The sequence below is a fragment of the Takifugu flavidus genome, chromosome 14 (genome assembly GCF_003711565.1).
Source record: "Takifugu flavidus isolate HTHZ2018 chromosome 14, ASM371156v2, whole genome shotgun sequence".
NCBI lineage: Eukaryota > Metazoa > Chordata > Actinopteri > Tetraodontiformes > Tetraodontidae > Takifugu > Takifugu flavidus.
In genome coordinates this window covers 6,305,355-6,325,019 of record NC_079533.1, presented here as the reverse complement: position 1 = coordinate 6,325,019, position 19,665 = coordinate 6,305,355, and the positions used below count along the sequence as shown (strand labels likewise).

The 19,665-nt window shown below is 46.0% G+C and overlaps 1 protein-coding gene across 3 annotated transcripts; it reads left to right on the top strand.

Annotated features, from left to right (window-relative positions):
* The first annotated feature begins 1,970 nt into the window (after nucleotides 1-1,970).
* Nucleotides 1,971-16,176, top strand: LOC130537938 (periostin-like). 3 transcript variants are annotated; one of them, XM_057055091.1, is made up of 25 exons: nucleotides 1,971-2,215; nucleotides 2,949-3,047; nucleotides 5,641-5,705; nucleotides 5,785-5,942; nucleotides 6,013-6,177; nucleotides 6,275-6,421; nucleotides 6,495-6,636; nucleotides 7,306-7,518; nucleotides 7,590-7,724; nucleotides 7,853-8,001; nucleotides 8,143-8,279; nucleotides 8,724-8,854; nucleotides 8,940-9,070; nucleotides 10,116-10,218; nucleotides 10,489-10,556; nucleotides 10,646-10,691; nucleotides 10,770-10,802; nucleotides 13,228-13,452; nucleotides 13,530-13,565; nucleotides 14,240-14,326; nucleotides 14,425-14,460; nucleotides 15,145-15,189; nucleotides 15,411-15,497; nucleotides 15,570-15,605; nucleotides 15,771-16,176. In XM_057055091.1, exons 1-25 carry the CDS (start codon nucleotides 2,097-2,099, stop codon nucleotides 15,821-15,823), a joined length of 2,646 nt encoding a protein of 881 aa, XP_056911071.1. In that variant the 5' UTR covers nucleotides 1,971-2,096; the 3' UTR covers nucleotides 15,824-16,176. The 3 variants fall into 3 exon arrangements, with proteins under 3 accessions (XP_056911071.1, XP_056911072.1, XP_056911073.1); XM_057055092.1 differs by lacking the exons at nucleotides 14,240-14,326; nucleotides 14,425-14,460 and having other exon boundaries at nucleotides 1,972-2,215; XM_057055093.1 differs by lacking the exons at nucleotides 14,240-14,326; nucleotides 14,425-14,460; nucleotides 15,145-15,189 and having other exon boundaries at nucleotides 1,972-2,215.
* The last annotated feature ends 3,489 nt before the right edge of the window (nucleotides 16,177-19,665 follow it).

The following is a 19,665-nucleotide window of genomic DNA, read 5'->3' as shown; positions in this document are numbered from 1 at the left end:
TCGGGCTTCTTGTTTTCCCTTCGATGATGCCAAGATGTTGCTGTAAAATAAAGAGGATTTAATGTGATGTCTGGGCTGTTCAGCACACTGGGCTGGCTGACAGCGAGTCGAAGACAGGAAGTGTTCCGACAGACATGGTGAGCTGCTCGCGTCACATCTGGGTGCGTGAACAGGGTGAGAGCAGCTCCTGATGCAATTTAGGAGGCCATTTGCCCCTTCTCTCAAGCTCTTAATAACTGCACCCATTAGCAGCTGAAATAGTGTTCCATTATGTCTAAAAGCCCGTCCAGAGACAGAGGAACTGTTTTCCATCATTTTCCTGCCAGCAGGGTTAGTTAACCAGATCCGTTAATACACTAAATACAGCAACAATACGTCATCTTCCTTTAGAGTTCAGCTTTTAGAGGGAAGCCACAGACCCAAAAGCTGAATATTTCACAGGTTAAACCCAGTTTCTCTCACAGACACGATGCTGTTGCTCCTGCTCAATAGCTCTCCTGCATCTCCTCACCGGCAAGTACAGTAAATCGGGATTAAATATTCATGATGCCACGATGCTGCGCTCGATGTGTGATCAAACCGCTGCGCCCGAATGCTGTGGGAGGGGGTTCTGGATGACACTTCCAACGACAGATGAAACAGACTGCACAATCATGTTGAAAGATATCAAACTGCTCTGAACTAACAAGTTAAACACTTACATATTCAGCTTCTAAATCTCCCACTGGATCTCTTCTAAAGCTGCAAAGGGAGAAAAAGTGCTGACATGGAAATAAATTAGCTACATACATTTCACACGATCTTAGTAATGGTGGTGAGCGGGCCTTCGTTTTTACACTGCATGACATTGGCCTCGGGGGTTTTCGTGTACTAAAATCATCTGTGTTGTTGGTGTGCGTGTGCATACGCATGTTGTCCGCTAGGGGGCGGAATCACCACAGGCTGCGAATGATTCTGTCTGATTGCGTTTTAAAAGGACGACAGGACATTTGCAGTAGTTTTAACGATGCATTAAATTAGCCCACACCCCTCTGTATGTTTCTGCTTAAAGAATGGAAATTCATTAGATTTTAAACTGATTATCTTTGACCGCTGCGGCCAACGGTGTCTGGGAAAGCCGGGTCATCGAGGGTCATCGAGGGTCCTCCGGCTTTGACAGCGTGGCTATTTTAGAACGCAGCTTTTTGAGTCCATTTCCGAGTTTCCCCGATGTGCTGAGATAGCATCGTAAACAGGAAGTTGTCTCTAAAGGAAGGAGACCATGTCTGGCATGTTTATCACAAACAATAATCAGCCTGTTGTCTTTCTGCATATCTGCTTCTAGAAAAGCGGGATCGGATCCTAAAGGTTTGATAGCTACAGGGAGAATTCAAGACCAGGGAAGGCTTCTGACACGATGCACGAACGTGCACAGTTGGTCAAAGAGGAGGAAAGAAAGGCTGGAGGCACAGTGATGAATCCAGGAAAAGTCAGGCTCACGGAAAGGATGAATCCTCCTCAAACCCGTCCTTTCAATGATCACCGTTAAAAAAATGCAAATCCAAGCCAAAGGTGTGTGTTCCACCTTTCTGTGCGTGTGCGTGCGTGCGTGTGTGTGCGTGTGTGTGCGTGCAGCAGTGGAAACATCAGCCAGCGTCTTCACAACCCCTTGATCCTTGACATGAATGAACTTGTGCTTTTCTCCAGAGTGAGAGGAACATTTGTGCCGCTGTCTAAATGCTTCAGAACCGTAATTTGTCAGTGGTGCTGGAGGCCGACGCTGCGCTGACGAGCTGTGATATCACAGGGTGTCTCGGGTGCTCTGGGACGTTACGGTGGTAAAGAAACTCACTGGTGAAACAATGTGAGGGAGGGAGAGACGTGACCTCAGTGTGCTCGGAGGTGGGGGAGGATTTTGACCGACGAGGGGTGTGTGTGGGTGAGACTGGGAGGTAATGTTATGGAAAAGGGTGGGTGGGTGATTTCTGCACGGGTGTGTGCTTGACATAGAGCCGCTGTTTAAAAGCTCCCTCTCACATATACGTCGGCCGTGTGCTGTGCACAGGAGGAGCGTGTGTGTGTGACCCCCGCTGTGCAGAGGACTGATAACTACCAGGATGAACCCGCTTCTCCCCGTGACCTTTGTGCTGGTGGCGCTCTGCTCTCTAGCGAGCGTCGATTCTTCAGCGTATGACAAGATCGTCAGCCACAGTCGCATACGGGCCAGGAAAGAAGGGTAAGGCCAGGCTCCTGCGGGGCGGGGGCCCCAATTACTGCTCATTAGTTCCGATTATTTGCTTGGGTGGTCTGTGTGTTCTGGCATCGTGAAACTGCTGTTTAAAACGATGCTAATTGAGCCACATCACAGAAGGAAGCTCAGTATTCTGATTAAATTAGTGTGGGATGAATCGTGGGCTCGGTTCTGTGTTTGAAACTTAACTTGGTCGTATTTCTTTGAGGTTTCTGGAACTTTGTTCCTTTCTGTAATTAGTAGATAATCCATTTGTGATGATTTGTGATGCCCACTAGATAATAACAGACCCACTCGAGACTGAAGATTTCTTCACGTCGTGTGATACTTAAAGTGCAACTTTATTTAGATTTTTATTTATGTGCATTTCTGTGTGGCTATAGGTTCCACGTATATCTTGGGTGGTATCGTACACAGAATGCTGGTGACTCCTGGACATTTGTTCATCACGTTTTAGGAGGATTTTTGTTTTCAACTGTTTTCAAATAGTTAATTTCATGATGCGAACGAGCAACAGACGCTGCAAATCTTTGCTGAGAGGAAGTTTAATGAGAAATACTTGAACAAATATGATTTCCTGAGTTGAACTCAGCGACCTTCTCTTTGTCCACCTTCCCTCTCCCCCCTCTCCCCCACCTTCCTGCATCCCCCACACTTTGACTCACCTTTCCCCACCTTCCCTCCATCTCACATTCCCTCCTCGGACCTCCTCTTCCAGGCCCAATGTGTGCGCTCTGCAGCAGGTCATGGGGACCAAAAAGAAGTACTTCAGCACGTGTAGGAACTGGTACAAAGGATCCATCTGCAGCAAGAAGGCGTAAGATTCAACCCAGCCTGCATTCACGCTTGTTTCTCTTCAAGCTTTCTTAGTTCCGCCACTTTGAACTAGAGTTCCGGTCCTGATCTGTGTGGCCCCTCAGCCTTTTCTGCCCCCACCTGACTTTGAAATAATGACGTTCCTTAAAAGCATGTAAACACAGGAGGTTATTGAACATTTAGCCCCTTCTCACATGACAGCCGTGGCCTCGTTACATGCCTGTAAACACCGACTTTAGTCTTCGTCCCCCTTTTCCTGCCTTTATGAGGTGCGTCACGAAGCCCCCTAAGCCATGAAATCTGACCCCCCTCCCACATAAACCTGTGACATGAGGCAGAAATGGTGTGTTGTGTTCCAGCCCCTCTTTCACATGCAGCATGAATGAAAGTGGGACATGAGTGCTGATGAGCGGATGGAGTGAAAGGCTCGGATGGAGCTCTTAGCTGCACAGCAGGTGAGCCAGCGTGCTCGGAAATGAGACGGGGCGCTCGCTGTTCCTGATTTCCTCTCTGGTCAGGCGTGCAGGAGAGCACATGTGTGGACACGCACACAAACACACCGTTCTAGTCACGGGCCTTTTTAAACCTGCAGCTGTATTTGAATTCTGGAGATTAAAGGATGAGAGTGGAAGAATGGCCCAGAAGTGATTCATTTTCATTCCAGCCACTAAAATTACATTAAAAACCAGAAAAAGAGCCCAGATAATAAAACATTAGGGGACGATCTACAAATCCCATTATGTTGATTTAGTTCCGTCTCTGCTTATAACTCATTAGTTAATATGTTTTCACCATATTGAATAATAGCCAGTGTGAAAACAGTTGATTAAATGACTACGGTAAATCTTTTTCCCTAGTTTACAGTGTCTAAATAGTGAGACTACACATCCATCAGATGTGCTGCTTTCATGAGCCAACTAAATGAATCTTTGGAGCGAGAACATGCCAGACATGAATTGATCTGTTTTCCCCACCGGCACAGCGAGCGCATTGTTCAGATGCAGCGGAGGAAATCCACACAGCTGCGATCATATCGGCCCGACGGGCGCCGATGATGGACGCTGAAGCAGCCTTCAGGTCTCGAACCAACGGGCCGGAATATTGAAGAACTGAACACACAACTGTGCATTTGCTCTGAAATCCGACCCCTTGAAGTCGCGCTGGCACCGTGTTAGAGGTGACGAGATGCGTCGAACCACAACGGTGTTGCACAATGAATCTCACTTCCAGTGAAATCCATCAGAAGGGTCCTGAGGCGGCTCCGGAGTCCCGGTTACATAAGAGAGCGGAGCGGGAACCTGTCTGTGGGATCTGAAACCAGCCAAACTTTGTGTTTCTGCGGGTTGGGGCCGTTCGACTGCTCATCTGGAGGCCACATTAGGTGGGTTAGGGTTCCTCTGCTGGCTGGTTCTGGTTCTGTCACTTGTCAGTGCTGCATCTATTATCCTGTCAGCAGGCAGCACTGACCTCGTGCTGCCATGACAGCCAGCCGTGCGCGCGGATATTTACGGACTTTAGATTAAAGCAGTTAAAGACACAGGAGAGAATGACTGCAGTCAATTCAAGTAATAAAGAGGATTCACCATCGAGGCTTCCCGAACGCACGTGTGTGTGTGTGTGTGGGGGGGGGGGGGGGGGGGGGGAGCAGTTGCACAATAAATCACGGATGGTCATTGCTGAGAGGAGAACAAGCTTCTTATTTGTCATATGAGAACGTTGGCTGGAGAAGAAGGACGATAGAGACCAAACTCAATCAGCGCCCCCCCCCCCCCCCCCCACTGGTGCCTGCAGAGCTCTTTGGGTTAAAGTGCAGCTAAACTTCCTCCAGCTTTCTGGGCCCGTGTCGCTGCCGCCCCAGAGGAGCCTTTTCAGTGCAGAACGTCAGCAGGTTGCTGAGCTCGGTTCCTTCTCGCTGTCGGTCACATCAGTCCCAGACAAACAAGCCCGGCTTGTTTTTAGCCTCTGTTAAACCTAAATCACCAGTGCACTTGTACACTCGCGTGTGCGTCACTGCAGCAGCTGCGCTGGAGCGCTAGCGGGCCTCGTCGGACTCCCTGAGGTCCGTTTTCACACGTTCAAACCCCCCCACCCCCGTTTAAAGGCTCATTTACTGGCAGCAGCATCAGCTGTGGGTCAACACTTTGTTTTGGTTGGAGAAACTCTCAGAAATCAAGAAGCAAAAATGTGGGACAGGAGACCCTGTTGGTGGTTGCAAACGTATAGTTACTAGAGGAGCATAAACAGTGCAAATCCCCAATTTCCTGGGGAATGTGGGAGACTATGAGACTATGGCCAGGCTGCTGCATGTGACAGCTCCAAGAAATACTGCTCACATCATTTTGAAGAGAGAGAATATTTAAGCTGGAGGCTTGTACGTGTCGCTCCCACTTTTATTTATTGCGGTTTTGAGAGACACTTGAGAGAGATGTAGCCCTGCCGCTTGTCTTCTTGGTTTTCGGGGTGGAATCATTGACTTCTCATCGAGGCTGCTGCTGGAAAACACGTCAGCCAGATTCCAGTCCCTCACAATGTTCGCTCGTGTCTGTGGGTCTTCAGACCATCTCAAGCACGTTTGTCCTTCTTCTTTTTAAAAGCGTGGTCCTGTATGAGTGCTGTCCTGGCTACATGAAGCTGGAAGGCATGAGAGGATGCCCTGCAGGTAGATGGCAACACTTCAGAATTACCTGTTCACCACTATTATGGGATGTGCATTCCCACCTCGTCTGCTGTCCCCCCAGTGGCTCCCATTGACCATGTTTATGGCACTCTGGGTCTCCTACACGCCACGTCCACGCAGCAGTATGCTCAGATGGCAGGAATGAGGGAGGAGCTGGAAGGCAGAGGCTCCTTTACCATGTTTGCCCCCAGCGATGACGCCTGGGCTCAACTGGACCCTGTGAGTAGCCCAGTAACCATGCAGCCACGCCGGCGGAGCACCGGATCCTTAACTCTCGCGGTGTCTCCAGGCCGTGCGCGCTTCACTGGAGAGCAACGTGAACGTGGAGCTGAAGAACGCTCTTCACTTCCACATGGTGAACCGCCGTCTGCTCACCAAAGACCTGAAGAACGACATCAGCATCTCGTCCATGTACAATAACCTGGGCCTCTACATCAACCACTACTCAAACGGGGTCAGTTTTCACACAAAAACTGAACAAATCAGAAAGAAAATACTTCCAGTTCCCAAATGGTTCCCTGTAATGTCTGAAAAATGTCCTCGCTGCGAAGATCGTGACCGTAAACTGTGCCAGGATCGTCCACGGTAACCAGGTGGCCACGAACGGCGTGGTGCACGTAATTGATCGGGTCATCAGCGCCGTGGGCAGCACCATTCAGGACGTGCTGGATGTAAACGACGAGCTCTCCTCCTTCAGCGTACGTCCAACATTTGATGAATGACCTTTAACAATCAAAAGCAAAGAGAAGCGTAACACATCCGTCCCCCCAGGCTGCAGCTCTGGCGTCCGGTACGATGGACAAGCTGGGCAGGCCAGGCCACTACACTCTGTTTGCTCCCACTAATGAGGCCTTTAACAGGCTGAGCCCGGGACACCTGGAACGCATGATGGGAGACAAGAACGTCATCGCAGGTACGCTCGATCCTTGTTAGCACAGAATTCTTGATTGACTTTGCTACGTCATTTTATCCAGCCTATAGTCTGACGGCTCTGGAAACGGCCGCGCTGATTCCAAACTGTACAAATCCTACAACGGCTGATCCGATTAGCATGGACTGTGATCCAGACTTCAGTGATCTCCAGCTTATCTCGTCAGAGAGGAGACACAAACCGTAAACATGGGAACAGGAAACTGCTGTGTCAGCGGCAGCGTCTCCCTCCTCTCTGGCCTAGCAAGAGCCTTTTTTCTCGACATGAAGGCACTTTATGATACATGCAGTGATTTATCGAGTCGGGGAAACCAATATAGCCTCAGCTAAATTCTCAGACGCTTGGCTAACAGACGCTTGGCTAACAGACGCGCTGTTGATGGAACAGCTTCCAAAATAAAGGCGAAGCGGAGCCGTGCGCCTGGTGTCTGAACGGTTTGACCCAGATCAACTTGGCCAACAGATCAACATTTATTTTGTTGAGATTTTTGTGGATTTGGAGGGTTTTGTCTGGATTGTCTGTGTGGGCCATCGTTTCTTATTCCACTTTAACTCCCAGCTGTGTAAAACTGTATAATAATAAAAATAATAAATAATAATAATAAAATAAAAGTCCTGCTGTTAAATCTGCAAATCTGTCTGTCCCACCAAGCGCTGGTCAACTTCCACCTGTTGAACAGCGCCCAGTGCTCCGAAGCCATCATGGCGGGATCGGTGTTTGAGACCGCCGAGGGCAGCACCGTAGAGATCGGCTGCGACGGCGACAGCCTGACGGTCAACGGCATCAAGATGGTGCTGAAGAAGGACATCGTCACCACCAACGGCGTCATCCACCTGATCGACCGGGTCCTCATCCCTGACTCAGGTAAACAACGTAAAGCTATCCAAAGTTCGTCCTGTCCAAAAGCAAACTAGACGTGTCGTGATTCCCATCAGCTAAGGAGGGTCTGGAGCTGATAGGAGAGTCCCAGAAGACCTTCAGCAACATGGTGTCTGAAGTGGGTCTGGCTGCTGCCATGCGTCCAAAGACAGAATACACGATCCTCGCTCCCGTCAACAGCGCCTTCAGCAGTGAGTTATTCCCCAAACAAAGCCTTCCCCGGAAAAATGTGCTTTTGTCCTCACAGTGGAGCATCTGGGAACTCCTGCCGTGTGTTTGAGGCTTTTGGATTTACGGCCCCGATGTTTGTTTGTGTTAGATGAAGTGATGTCAACAGACAGGAAGCTCCTCAGGACCATTTTGGAGAACCACATCTTGAAGCTGAAGATTACCCTGAGCGAGCTCTACAGCGGCCAGCTGCTGGAGACGCTGGCAGGCAAACTGCTGCGCGTCTTCATCTACCGCACGGTGAGGCCGCTCCGCTCCCTTCAGGACAGTTTATTAATCATACTTTGACGTGTCACATTTTTAAATCTACTCTTTAATATTTGCTAAGTTTATCTACAGTTTCCAAAAACCACTAATTGTTCCCCAATGTTCTTTTTAAAGGCCGTCTGCATAGAAAACGCCTGCATGTTGCGTGGCAGCAAAGAGGGAAGCAACAGCGCTCTTCACGTCATGAGGTCCATCATCAAACCAGCCGATAAGACCATTTATCAGCTCCTGCTTTTGGACGGCCGGTTCAAGTAAGCCCGTCTCATCACTTCGTAAAGGAGCGACTCTGAAGTCGAGTTGGTGTCATCCAACAACGAAGATCTAAGCTAGTTACATCCTGCAGAGCGGTGACGTGGGTTATTCTTGAGAAAATAAGCTGAGCTTGAGCAGAAATCAGACATGTCTTCACAGGCGAAGGAGGTAGCATAGAGGTGGGGAGGAGCCCACCTCTAGGGCCAGGACCACACAGGTCCTGGCCCTAGAGGTGGGGAGGAGCTCACCTCTGGGGCCAGGACCACACAGGTCCTGCCAAGATACACTCCAGCCTTTCAGCCACTATAATCCTGTTACTAAGGAGTAACGCATTAGTTTTTAATCCAGTGCTGCTTTGGTATTAAAACATCGGCATTGCCTCCTTCACTAGATCCTGCTGCGGGTCAGAACGTCTGCTTCATGCCGTTTTGTTTCGACTGTAGGATTTTCCTGTCTCTGATGGAAGAAGCAGGCTTGACTGGTCTGCTGAAGCAGGAAGGTTCCTACACCATCTTCGCACCCACCGACGAGGCCTTCGATGGTCTGACCCCCAGTGACTTTGAGCTACTGAAAAGTGAGCACCCTCCAAACATGAGAAGCAGCTTCATGACACATGAGACGTTGGTTTAACCGCAGTGGCTTCGTGTCATGGATGGCAGGCGACGTGAACGCCCTGAGGGTCATTCTGCTGTATCACTTCAGCAACGGGATCTTCATCAATGGAGGGCTGGAGGGAGGAGTTACCAATATGCTCAAGACCCTGCAGGGCAACAACCTCCACGTCTTTTCTGTACGTATCCCACTGACGTGGATTCTCTGGTCCTCAGAAACAGAAGGATTAAAACTTCACTCTTCTTCAAAACTGTGGAAATCTTCCTGCACATCTAACCCCAATGCAGCGTGATCTTTAAAGTAAAAGTGAATATAGAATAAAATAGTCCTCAAGGGGGGTATGTGAATACATTTGTTCCTGATTACATATAACTTTGAGGTAAATGTATTTAGAGGAAATTATTTTATAAATTAAACCTAGAATTATGATTGTAAAATGCCCCCCCCCCAAAGAAAACCCATGTAAAAAAGGGCTTCCTGTGAACTGCTCGCTGTGAATCGGCTGGTCTATAACAGAGTCTTTCCAGCAATAAATCCGTTCTTCTGATTTAGTGGTGAATCCAACATGTGGACAGGAAATGAGAATAACGTAAAAATAGCCTGATTTTCTCATTTGTGTGTGCCGCGGCTCAGATGACCACATTTGTTCACATTTTCCTCAGAGTTTCCCAAGTCGAAATCAGTCCTTCCCAGTGTTCCACAGTAGCCTCACAGCTAATCTGCTCCTTTTAAGCTGGATATCGCCAGAACACCAGATATTCTTAGTTTCTTTTCCATCTGACCAGACCAGACCTTCCGAGTGACGTTCTCACGTCCTCTACCTGCTTTGTTGTTCTGTTTTTCTCCTTATTATCAGGCTTTGTGTCAGATTTATCAGGATAACACCTCAGCAAGGTAATTCCAAGCCTGATGTCACTCACCAAGAGAAAAAGATCATTAAAAAGCATAAAAAGACGCAAATGAAATTCACGGAAACATTTTTTTTAAAAAAGAGGATGAAATGCCAAAGGTGCAACTCAGCTTAGCTAGCGAGTGGGTTACAGGAAAAGGCAGGGGAGGAACATGATCATGGATGGGATCCCAGATCTGACAACAATAGAGAACACATCTGTTAAACTTTACTTAACCTCAAAGCCTTTCATCAAGGAACCCTTTTATAACCACTGACCCTTGATGCTGCTGCGCTAATCAGACTGTGATCAGTAATGTCTGGCCCTTCGCAGGTCAACAACACTATCCAGGTCAACTCTGTGGATGTGCCGACCAGTGACTTGATGGCAACTAACGGTGTGATCCATGTGGTGAAGAATGTTCTTTATCCCCCAGGTGAGCTCTAACATGTAAAAATGGATAAAAGCGCTGAACTCTGCGCTGGCTCAGGTGCAAAGGTGGTACCGGTGTGGCTCCTTTCCAGACCTGCCCCAGACTAGACTAGGACAGCCCAGGACCTTTGGTCGCTGAGCAGCAGCAACGTACAAGGGTGGAGAAAAGACGCTTCACCAAATTTCTTGCAGCTCCACTCAGACCTGAATTGTGTCGCATGAAAATATTTAGAGTCCAATGTGGAATCTAATGTTGCTCCGATGACACTTGCAGACCTGCCCGTGGGCCGGGAGGACCTCCTGGTCCTGCTGAAGAAGCTGATCAGATTCATTCATATCAAGGTCAAGAGACAGTCGACCCGATGATCAGTACTTTAGTAGCTTATGGTGTGCAGGATATATGTAATTTTGGTCTTCTTTCTTGCCTCCAGTTTGTCTCTGGATATCGGTACATTGAGATCCCGCTCACCTTCCTCAGTAAGTGTTCTTCCACTGTCACTGTACGATAAATCAAGCTGGCGTAGACCCACTAAAGACCAAAGACTCTTTCCACAGAGAAGATTGTTGAGACACATTACATCGAAACAGGTGAGACAACTAGAACGGCAGTATTACAGAGCAGTGGGGTAACGTGAATATGGTCTTTGTTTAAAAAATGACCAAGTGGCCACACGCCAAATGACTTGCAAGTGGTCCTCCGACTCCATTAGGGCTTCTTCACGGTCCCCCCCTTTAGTTCTGCCGATTCTCCACCGGTTTTCTTGCTTTTGTTGGACCGCCTGCCGTGTCGAATTAGCTACCTGAGGGATGCGGTCATCAGGCTGTCACTTCCCTGCAGCGTCCGAGACCATGAGCTGGTCTCCAGTTTCAGTTCAGAGGGGTTGGGACCAACGGCAGGATGCCTTAAAGGGCCCCACCACCCGCTGTATGACCAGTAGAGGTGTTGTATTCCTAACACGAGAGGACACTTCACTTCATGAATAGGACTCTATCTGCTATGGCTCTGGGACTCTTTACTATTGGAGTATTCTTTCCTGGGCAGTTTTGGGCCATTAGAATCCTCCAAGACGGCCACTCGTCATGCAAACACACCAGAGCTGTAGCTTTAGGAGCTGGTTTACACCTTCACTCGTGCTCAAACTAATGACTTGAATATGCAATGGACAACATTATCAAGCATTTAATATATTCACAGCAGAGCTGCGGGAGTGTAGATCCTCCAGGAAGGGTTGTAAAAGCTCTCATTTCTCTCAGCCACTTGAGGAGCAGCCACGTATTTAATAGCATATTTACTACTTTAGTCATTGATTTGTGTGTCAACTTTAGCTGCAGAAATGCTACTTTGCTACTTAGCTTTGGTTCTGAACACTTGTGTGAAGAATCACTACTGACAAACAAATTGAATTTTGTTTTATGATTTCCAATTTATGTTTTATTACTGTCAAAACATGCTGGCGATGGATGAAAATGGAGAATCAGAAGCACACAACGTAGAATATGAATCCTAGAACCTACTGAGCCATGTAGGAGACACGTTTAATGGTTCCAATCAGCTACTGCTGAGGTTTGGGTCACTCTCTGGGGTTCACAGCTCAACACCATAAAACAAACAAATGATTCTTCTGTGATTTACTGGGAATGTTGGATCAGAACACATCCGACCCATCCAGAAAGTTAATGAGAAGGAAGAACTTAAAAGAATAATCTTTCTAAAATGACCTGCAGAATGTTCAGATCCACAATAATTAATTATGTGCCGGAGCTTGTTGCTTCCTATTAAGAAATGAGACCATGTTTGAAAAGAAAAATGATACATAACTTTTAATAAAGTACTTTGAAATAGGAAAACCTGATTTTGATTAACGGAGAGGTCACGGATCCAATCAAACATCTGTCAGCTCTTGAGTTTGTATCACACATATAAATATGGGCCCTTTACCAAGAAATCTCCCCTCAGAAGATGAAAATTTAAAAAACTTTTATGGGTTTTGGTTTTATGGAGGCATCTGGTCCTGATGGGAATTCTCGTCACGTGTTCCCAATCTGTGTCTATCAAACTGGAAAAAAATCATATCCAACTTTTGCTTTTAAGACGCTGAAATCTAAAACTTTGTTAAGCTTTCCATCAATGCCTGCAACTCTCTTCTTCTTCCCTCATTCATAAAAGATCTGTTTCTCTTTTACCGGCCTTTTATGGGAACTTTAACAGCTCTAATCTGCGAGAGATAATCTGAACTGTAACAAACATGTGGTTATGGCTTTGACCCGTATGGACTGAACAATGACTGGTTCATAATAAACAATTTTCAGAATTAGATTAGGACTTTTAATTACATGCTTTTGTTCCATGTTTTACCAATGATCCAATAAACCTCCCAGGTTTCAACCAGACTGTTTCCACGGTTCAAAAGCCCAGAAAAACTGTATGATTTTATGATTAAAGCTGTGTCTAAGGACAACATACAGCACACACAAAGAGAAGCTAATCGTGACCCGCCAGACCAAAAAGGTTCTAAGAGCAATTTGTAAACGTGTTTTGGTTCCTTTAAGTAGCGGAAAGTTGATGGCAGTAGATCATTCGATAGCTTCAGGGGAATATTTCCCAACTCTTACTGAGGTAAAAGCTGAATCAGTTCCTCGCATTTTCCGAGGTATCTAATCAGATGAATGTTGTTTACAAAGCAAGATTAGATCTTATTGCGGCTAAAAGCTAATGTGTTGCTACCACAGCTTTAGTAAAGGTGCCACGGATGCAGAGGTGTGAACGTCTGGAAGAGAAGGCGTGAAATGATCAGAACACGGAGCTTTGGGAACCATTAGGATTGTGAGAGGAAGGTTGCATCTCCTGCATTAGTATTCTTTCAGGCTCAATCATATAAGATCATAAAAGATCATTTTAACTACATGGTTCTTTTTTGCAACTTTTGGCACCATATTTGAATAAGAATGCTCGGAATGAGCACCGATACGTGTCCACGCCACATGTTGCAAGAGCTGTTTTTCCTCCACACAGTTCCCGAAGAGACAAAGTTCACCAGAGTCATTGACGGTCAATCCTCAGTCAAGACCTTCACCAAGGTGATTGAAGGAGAGCCGACCATCACCAAGATCACCAGAGTCATCGAGACGGAGCCGACACTCACAAGAGTGGTCGTGGAAGGGGAGCCTTCAATCACCACACTGACCAGGGTGATCGAGAGTCAACCGTCTATTACCCAGGTCACACGAGTCATTGAAGGTGAGTTTCCAAAGGGGGGGTCGTGTGGTTCATATCTGGAAAGAAGGTCTCTCTAACAGACATTTTGCTCCGTCCAGGCGCTGGTCACGATGCAGAGGGAAGGATACTTACAGGTTAGCTGGACAGTTGACTTCTCTTAACAAGTTGTTAATCTTAACTCAAGATCCTGTTTGTGTTCATATAGTAACACAATCAGACACGCTGAGCTTTCCAATCATTTCTCACATCCCTCTCTGCTCTGGCTGCTGTATTCTGGCCTGAAGTTCCGTTGACGCCTTTTCATAACTGTCAGAAAAGGAAGACACTGAAAATATGAGAATGGCACCACAGTAAAGCAGCTATTGGATGTTTAAGGGCCAAAGGCAGGTTTGGAATTCGTGCACAGGAACAGGATTTGGGCCTATTTGGGTCAGAAAGATCAGGTTTTGTCACGTTTGCAGTCTCCTGGTGCATCATCGGTTTGGTGTCTCTTCCTCTACGGATGGGTATCCCGTTCTTGGCATGATAGATCAGTGGTGGAAGGCTGGAGCCTTTTGGGAATCACAATGTAACATTATGGGATGTGCAGCCGTAATGATCTCTCTCCATCTGAAGGTGAAGCCAGATTCCTCTTATCCGTCCCTGATGAGGCTCCCCATACTCCATTTTGGGCCTTCTTTGATATTTTTCTGTATTTCCTTCCTGCATTCTTTTCTCCACGAGGATTATTTGAAATTTTGAGGTTGAAAAGAGGTTTTGATGGATTTTATAATGATGTGAAACTTGTGGCTTGTTGGGGAAAATTCAGTCCCAGAAATCTCCAAGATCACCACCATCCACAGCAGCTCAAATCTGACTGAAGAGGAATCAGAGCGAATTATCAAACTTATTAAAGGTAAAATGTCACAAGTGCAGCTCTTGATTAGCGCTTTTGATGCCGGTCTCACACGTTTAGACGTTTACAGTTAACGAAGCAAATTTTACTCCTTACAGACGCAAGTCTGGATGCAGAGGGAAAGATATTTGCAGGTCTGTTTCTCCAACCCAGGAGAGCATGAACCATGGTGTGCATCACTAGGGGCTTTCTGGCTATCTCTGGTGGGTCGAAGGCTAAATGGAAGCTTCTCTATCTCCACCGTGGTCTCGCTGCCATGTTCTGGCCAGAGGTTCTGCTGCCTCACAGTAGCGCAGCCAAAGGCTCTTTAATCAGTGTTCTAATGGGATCGCAATCATTAACAGAGAGAGATCCGTTCCAGCAAAGACTGCTGATTGGTCACTGTTCAGGGTGATTTTAGACCCAGACAAGTTAACACAGCAGTTTGGGTGCATTCTTCTCCCACTGCATCATCACTTTGGTGTCTGTCCATCTCTTCTGCTCAGCTAATATCTTCTGAGTGCACGTGGGTGTTCTGGTGCAACTGCTTCCCTCATGCTGAACTGACTGGTTTGAGATAAAGAGCTGGTTCTCTGTGCGCAAGTGTGTGTGTGTGTGCGTGTGTGTGTGTGCGTGCGTGCGTGCGTGCGTGCGTGCGTGCGTGTGTGCGTGTGTGTGTGTGCGCGTGTGTGTGTGCTAATGAAGCCTACCTCTGTGTTTTGTTTGGTGGTGGTGGTGGTGGAGGGGGTGTGTTTAGGGACACCTGTACCTGTCAGTCTGTCAGTACTGTTGCTAAGTCGTTAACTGACTTTCAACACTTCTCCAACACCCGTCTGAAGGTGAATCCAGAGTCGTCACGGTGAACGAGCCTTATGTCATTAAGGGTAGGATCTCCTCGCACCATTCACAGCCTTCTCTTTCCCATGTGTCATTGTTTTCTTTCTGTATCATTATTATTATTATTATTATATTATTATTATTATTATATTATTATTATTATTATTATTATTATTATTCTGTAGAATATTAGAGATTTCCTGGAGAAACGAGAATCTGATGCATTAAAAATGACTTTATGCTTCTGGTTTTGTTGGGAAACATTCAGGCCCAGACTTCTCCAAGATCACCACCATCCACAGCAACCCACAGCTGATCGACGCCGAATCGGAGAGAATTACCAAAATCATTAAAGGTGAGGTCACGTGCACATCTGGGCGGTGCTTCTGATGTCATGCATTGGTTCAACGTGCGGACTCTTTTTCAGAGGGAGGTCGATACTCCGCTGCCAGGAAGCCTCCACGTAAGTTGGCACGTTCCTGCACATCTACTGTGGATCAGAACCAAAGACTCTGACACCCGTCAGATGCTGCTGCTGCTCTTTTTGTGATTTTCATCTCTGTATTTGGTCACCTAACCCTAACCCTGCGCCTACCTTTCCCTCCAATCAATGTCTCCTCTCACACAGCTGGAATGAGGAGGAGAGGGTTGGTCAAGCGTCCTCGCAACCCAAAGCAATGAGCAGCAACAGGGACTGAGCAGCATCCATGGAGCGCTGGGGCTGAGGAAAAGCTGTGGAGCAGCAGGCAGAGCTCAGAGCAGCCAAACCACCAAAACTGTTGGGATTTATGGGAAGAAGAGATGATTTTTGCCTCCATAATATGACCTGGAACGTTATGTCTAAGGTGCTATACATATTCTTAACAGTGACGTGATTCTTTTTTAAAAATAATAATATTAATAACAGCTTGGTAAAATAGTCTGAAATACGTTTTATTTGGGTTTGTTTTAACTCTTTGTGAATTCTCAATAATATCACAGTTCAGTGTTTCACTGTAAATGACCTAATGAAAATTAAACATTCCAGTCTTTTACACATTTCTCAGTCATTCTTTATGGAAACACCAGCAAAATATGGGACATTTGCACCTGAAGTTAGAGTGAGAATCTGTCCAGAAGATAAACACGCGTTGTCCTGCAGCACTAAAGAAATCTAGAAAAGCACAATATGGGGTTCCGCTTCATGCTAGCTGTTCATCTGGTAGCATGGCAACATATATTTCATGGAACTCAACATATATGGACTTTGAAACCCTTCACATTAAATACATTATGACCTAATTTACTTTAATATTTACAACCGTAATGGTATGAGGTATAAATACAATATGTGTGCACAAATGTTCTGTCTAATAAACACGCAGCTTTGTCCTGATTCAGTTTTGTATACTGTATTATATTATATTTGTTTTCAAATTTGTTCGTTCATCAGAGGCAAGGCCAAGACAAATTCCTGGCTTGTGTAATACTGTGTATTACATGAACAATGGCAATAAATCTGATTCTGATTCTGATTCTGATTCTGAGGTACTATAAAAGATGGAGGCATGCCAGACAGTTATGACTCTACAGAAGGCTCCTGGAGCATGTAGATGACGTTATATGTTCTTCTGCAGAAGCACGCATCATAAATATGCCCAATCTTTTCTGGAGGCAGTTTAAGATTGAGAAGTTGTGAGCTGGCATTCTCACACAGGACCTGTCAGACGTGCTAATAACAGCTAGCATGTTTGAACAGCTCTCAGATGAATGGCTCCAGGAGTCTTCCATGGAACGGCCCCACCGATGTAGGGAAATATCGGCAGACGTACCGATGTGTGCTGAGGGAAATCTGTCCAACAACACATTTGATTAAATTGAACTGATGTTAAAAAGTACACAATGAATCCAGACCTCTGGGCATAATGTAGAATTATGTAGACGACACACGTGGTCGACCTCACCTCATCTGGCTCCTCTTACTCGTCTTCATCTTACTATCCTATTTTTTCCATATCAGCTGTTCTGCCGCTAAATCCAGTATTTTCTTCTTAAATTAAGCATCTGCCGTGCTTTGCTCAAACACACTGTATTTTCTTAGAGAGACGACAGAACATGTAGATAAGATAATGAAGTACTCTTATCTGTGCCTGCATGTGTTTTTATGTGGAAGCACTGGAAGGAAACTGGGCTGAGGAATTTCATGGACGGGTCAAAATCTCCCCCGTCAACTCTCCTTCCTTCCTTCCTTTTGGGCTCCATTTCTAAATAATTCCAGCAGGTTGAAGCTAAACTCAAAGTTGTGAGATGATGTAACCCATCTTACAAAAGGGAAGATCTTGTTCTGGTTTTCCAGAACGATAAAAAACCAACATCTGTGATCAACAGTAACTAAAATAACAGATGTAAGCTGTGGACGCCCCCAGTTGAAAGGCAGGAATAAAACGTCCGGCAGAGACGCGACACACTAATAAAGCAGATTAGAACCCATCGCTCGAACCCAACATGCTGCCAGCTCAGTAGCCCAGACTAAGACTGGATGAACATGTACGCAGGATAAAGCTACATGCTCTCTTCCTTTTAATTCTATGATTTAATGCAGCAGATAATGTGGTCTGTTGGGAATCAAATTCACACGGCGGGTGTGTGAGAACCGAACAGATGGCAGCAGAGAGGACCAGAGCAGAACCGGACCATCTGTAAAAGCTCCACACATCACTTAACACTGTTCAATAATGTGATCTGTGGAGGCAATGATGTCATGCTGCATATGTCTGTGTGCGTGTGAGCGTGCACGAGCGTGTGCGACCCAGTGATCCAGCACTTCCAACTCCTCATCTCATCAGATGCATCACCAGAGTTGATCCATGAAGATTGTTAAGAGATGCTGGTTCTGACTGAAAACATCTCATATAACAACATTTTTAGCTTTTTATAGTGTAAATGATCACTACATCCCATAAATCAGTAAAGAGAACCTGACGTGGTCGTGCAGGACTCACTCAGACCTCTGTCCAGATATTATTGAGCTTGGTTGAGGGACTAACGGCTGATATGTGTGTCTGTGGTAGAGACACCTGACTAAAACCTTCTTTGAGCTTTGCTTCATGCTGACTGACATGAGCTCCAACATCTGTCAGCACCTAAAATCCCTGCCAGTCACCTGGTCTGGCCTGTGGGACCGTCTCATGTCGCTCCACTTTATACTGGGTTTGCTGTGGTTTCTGCTCACGTCCCATCATGGTCCATCTGGATGTTTTTTCACCCCAGTTGTGCGTGCTGACTGGCCTTGGGATGTTCTGTTTTCTCTCCACAGTGGAGGTTAGAAGATGTTCCCAATGTTGCATTGAGGCAGAGTAACACAGATTGTATCAGATGGGTCCGAACACCGAGCCTTGCGGAACACCTTTTCTAATGTTTACATAATAGGACGTGATATATTAATACTCCTGTGATGTGGATGACTTTTTGAATCTTTAAAAATCAATTTTAGGTTTCAGGATAAAGTGTTATCTTTAAAGAAGTAAGAAGTTCGATGCTTTTCTCTGCTTATATTTCATTTTTGTGTAACTTTTAAAATGTTGTAAAATATTTGTGAAGCCTTCATTTACTCTTGAGTGTAGCTGTATATTCAAAGCTTGTTTCCTGACCTGGCTAGCATCGAACGCACAACATGATCCCAAGACGGATTCTCAAAAGAAACGGGGGTGAAAAACCCAGACGAAGTCAGGGATAGAGGAGATCCAGGACCAGATCCCGGGACTCGGGTGGGGGGGGCATAAGCTCAGCTGTCACAGTTACCAATAATGTGATGTATCAAACCCCTGTGGACACTCCCCACAGCAGATGTTGGGCTGTCGGACCACAAGAATCTGACCTAATGAAGTCATCATCACAGCAAAATCAGAACAATCCACATCGAAAAGTTGTGAAAGTTGGAGGATGTAGACTTTTCTCCTCCAATGAGCCGCCTTAAACTCTTCTTTTGACATTAATGGGACCTTTCGCCTAAAAGGAACAACCTTCAAACTATTCTGGCAATCCTAAAAAAAAAAACCTATTTGCAACCAAACCAAACACAAAGACAGAAAATAAGCGCCTATTTTTTTAAGTGCATTTGTTGTTAAGCTGCAATATTCAAACATGCTATTACACAACTGCTCCTGCTAGTTTGCACAGGGATCTGGAGGCTGTTTGTGGCTGTGGAGGTTTTCTGGCTGCCGTCATAGAGACGAAGAAACAAAAGCACTGGAAACGCATATTGTCATATAAGCCAACTGACATTTATCAGCACCTCGATCAAGGAGGATTTCTCACCGTTGAATATTTCCAGCAGTGTTTGATGGATTTTTAGTTTGTGGTGAAATTCATCACGTCAACTCCACTCATAAATTAAGATCATAATTAAATGGACCATTTTGTGAAACTACAAACATCCTTTTTAAAAGTTGTTTAACGCCGCGTTAATTTTACTCAAGAAAATGACATAATTTGTACAGACAGAAGACGTCACTAATAACTGATAATAAAGGACAGAACGCAGG

Bases quoted from the DNA above. Each gene is read 5' to 3' on its own strand.
- LOC130537938 (XM_057055091.1), top strand. From the start codon at position 2,097: ATGAACCCGCTTCTCCCCGTGACCTTTGTGCTGGTGGCGCTCTGCTCT. The intron at 2,216-2,948 runs GTAAGGCCAGGC...CTCCTCTTCCAG, and splicing joins ATACGGGCCAGGAAAGAAGG to GCCCAATGTGTGCGCTCTGC. The intron at 8,855-8,939 runs GTGAGCACCCTC...CATGGATGGCAG, and splicing joins TGACTTTGAGCTACTGAAAA to GCGACGTGAACGCCCTGAGG.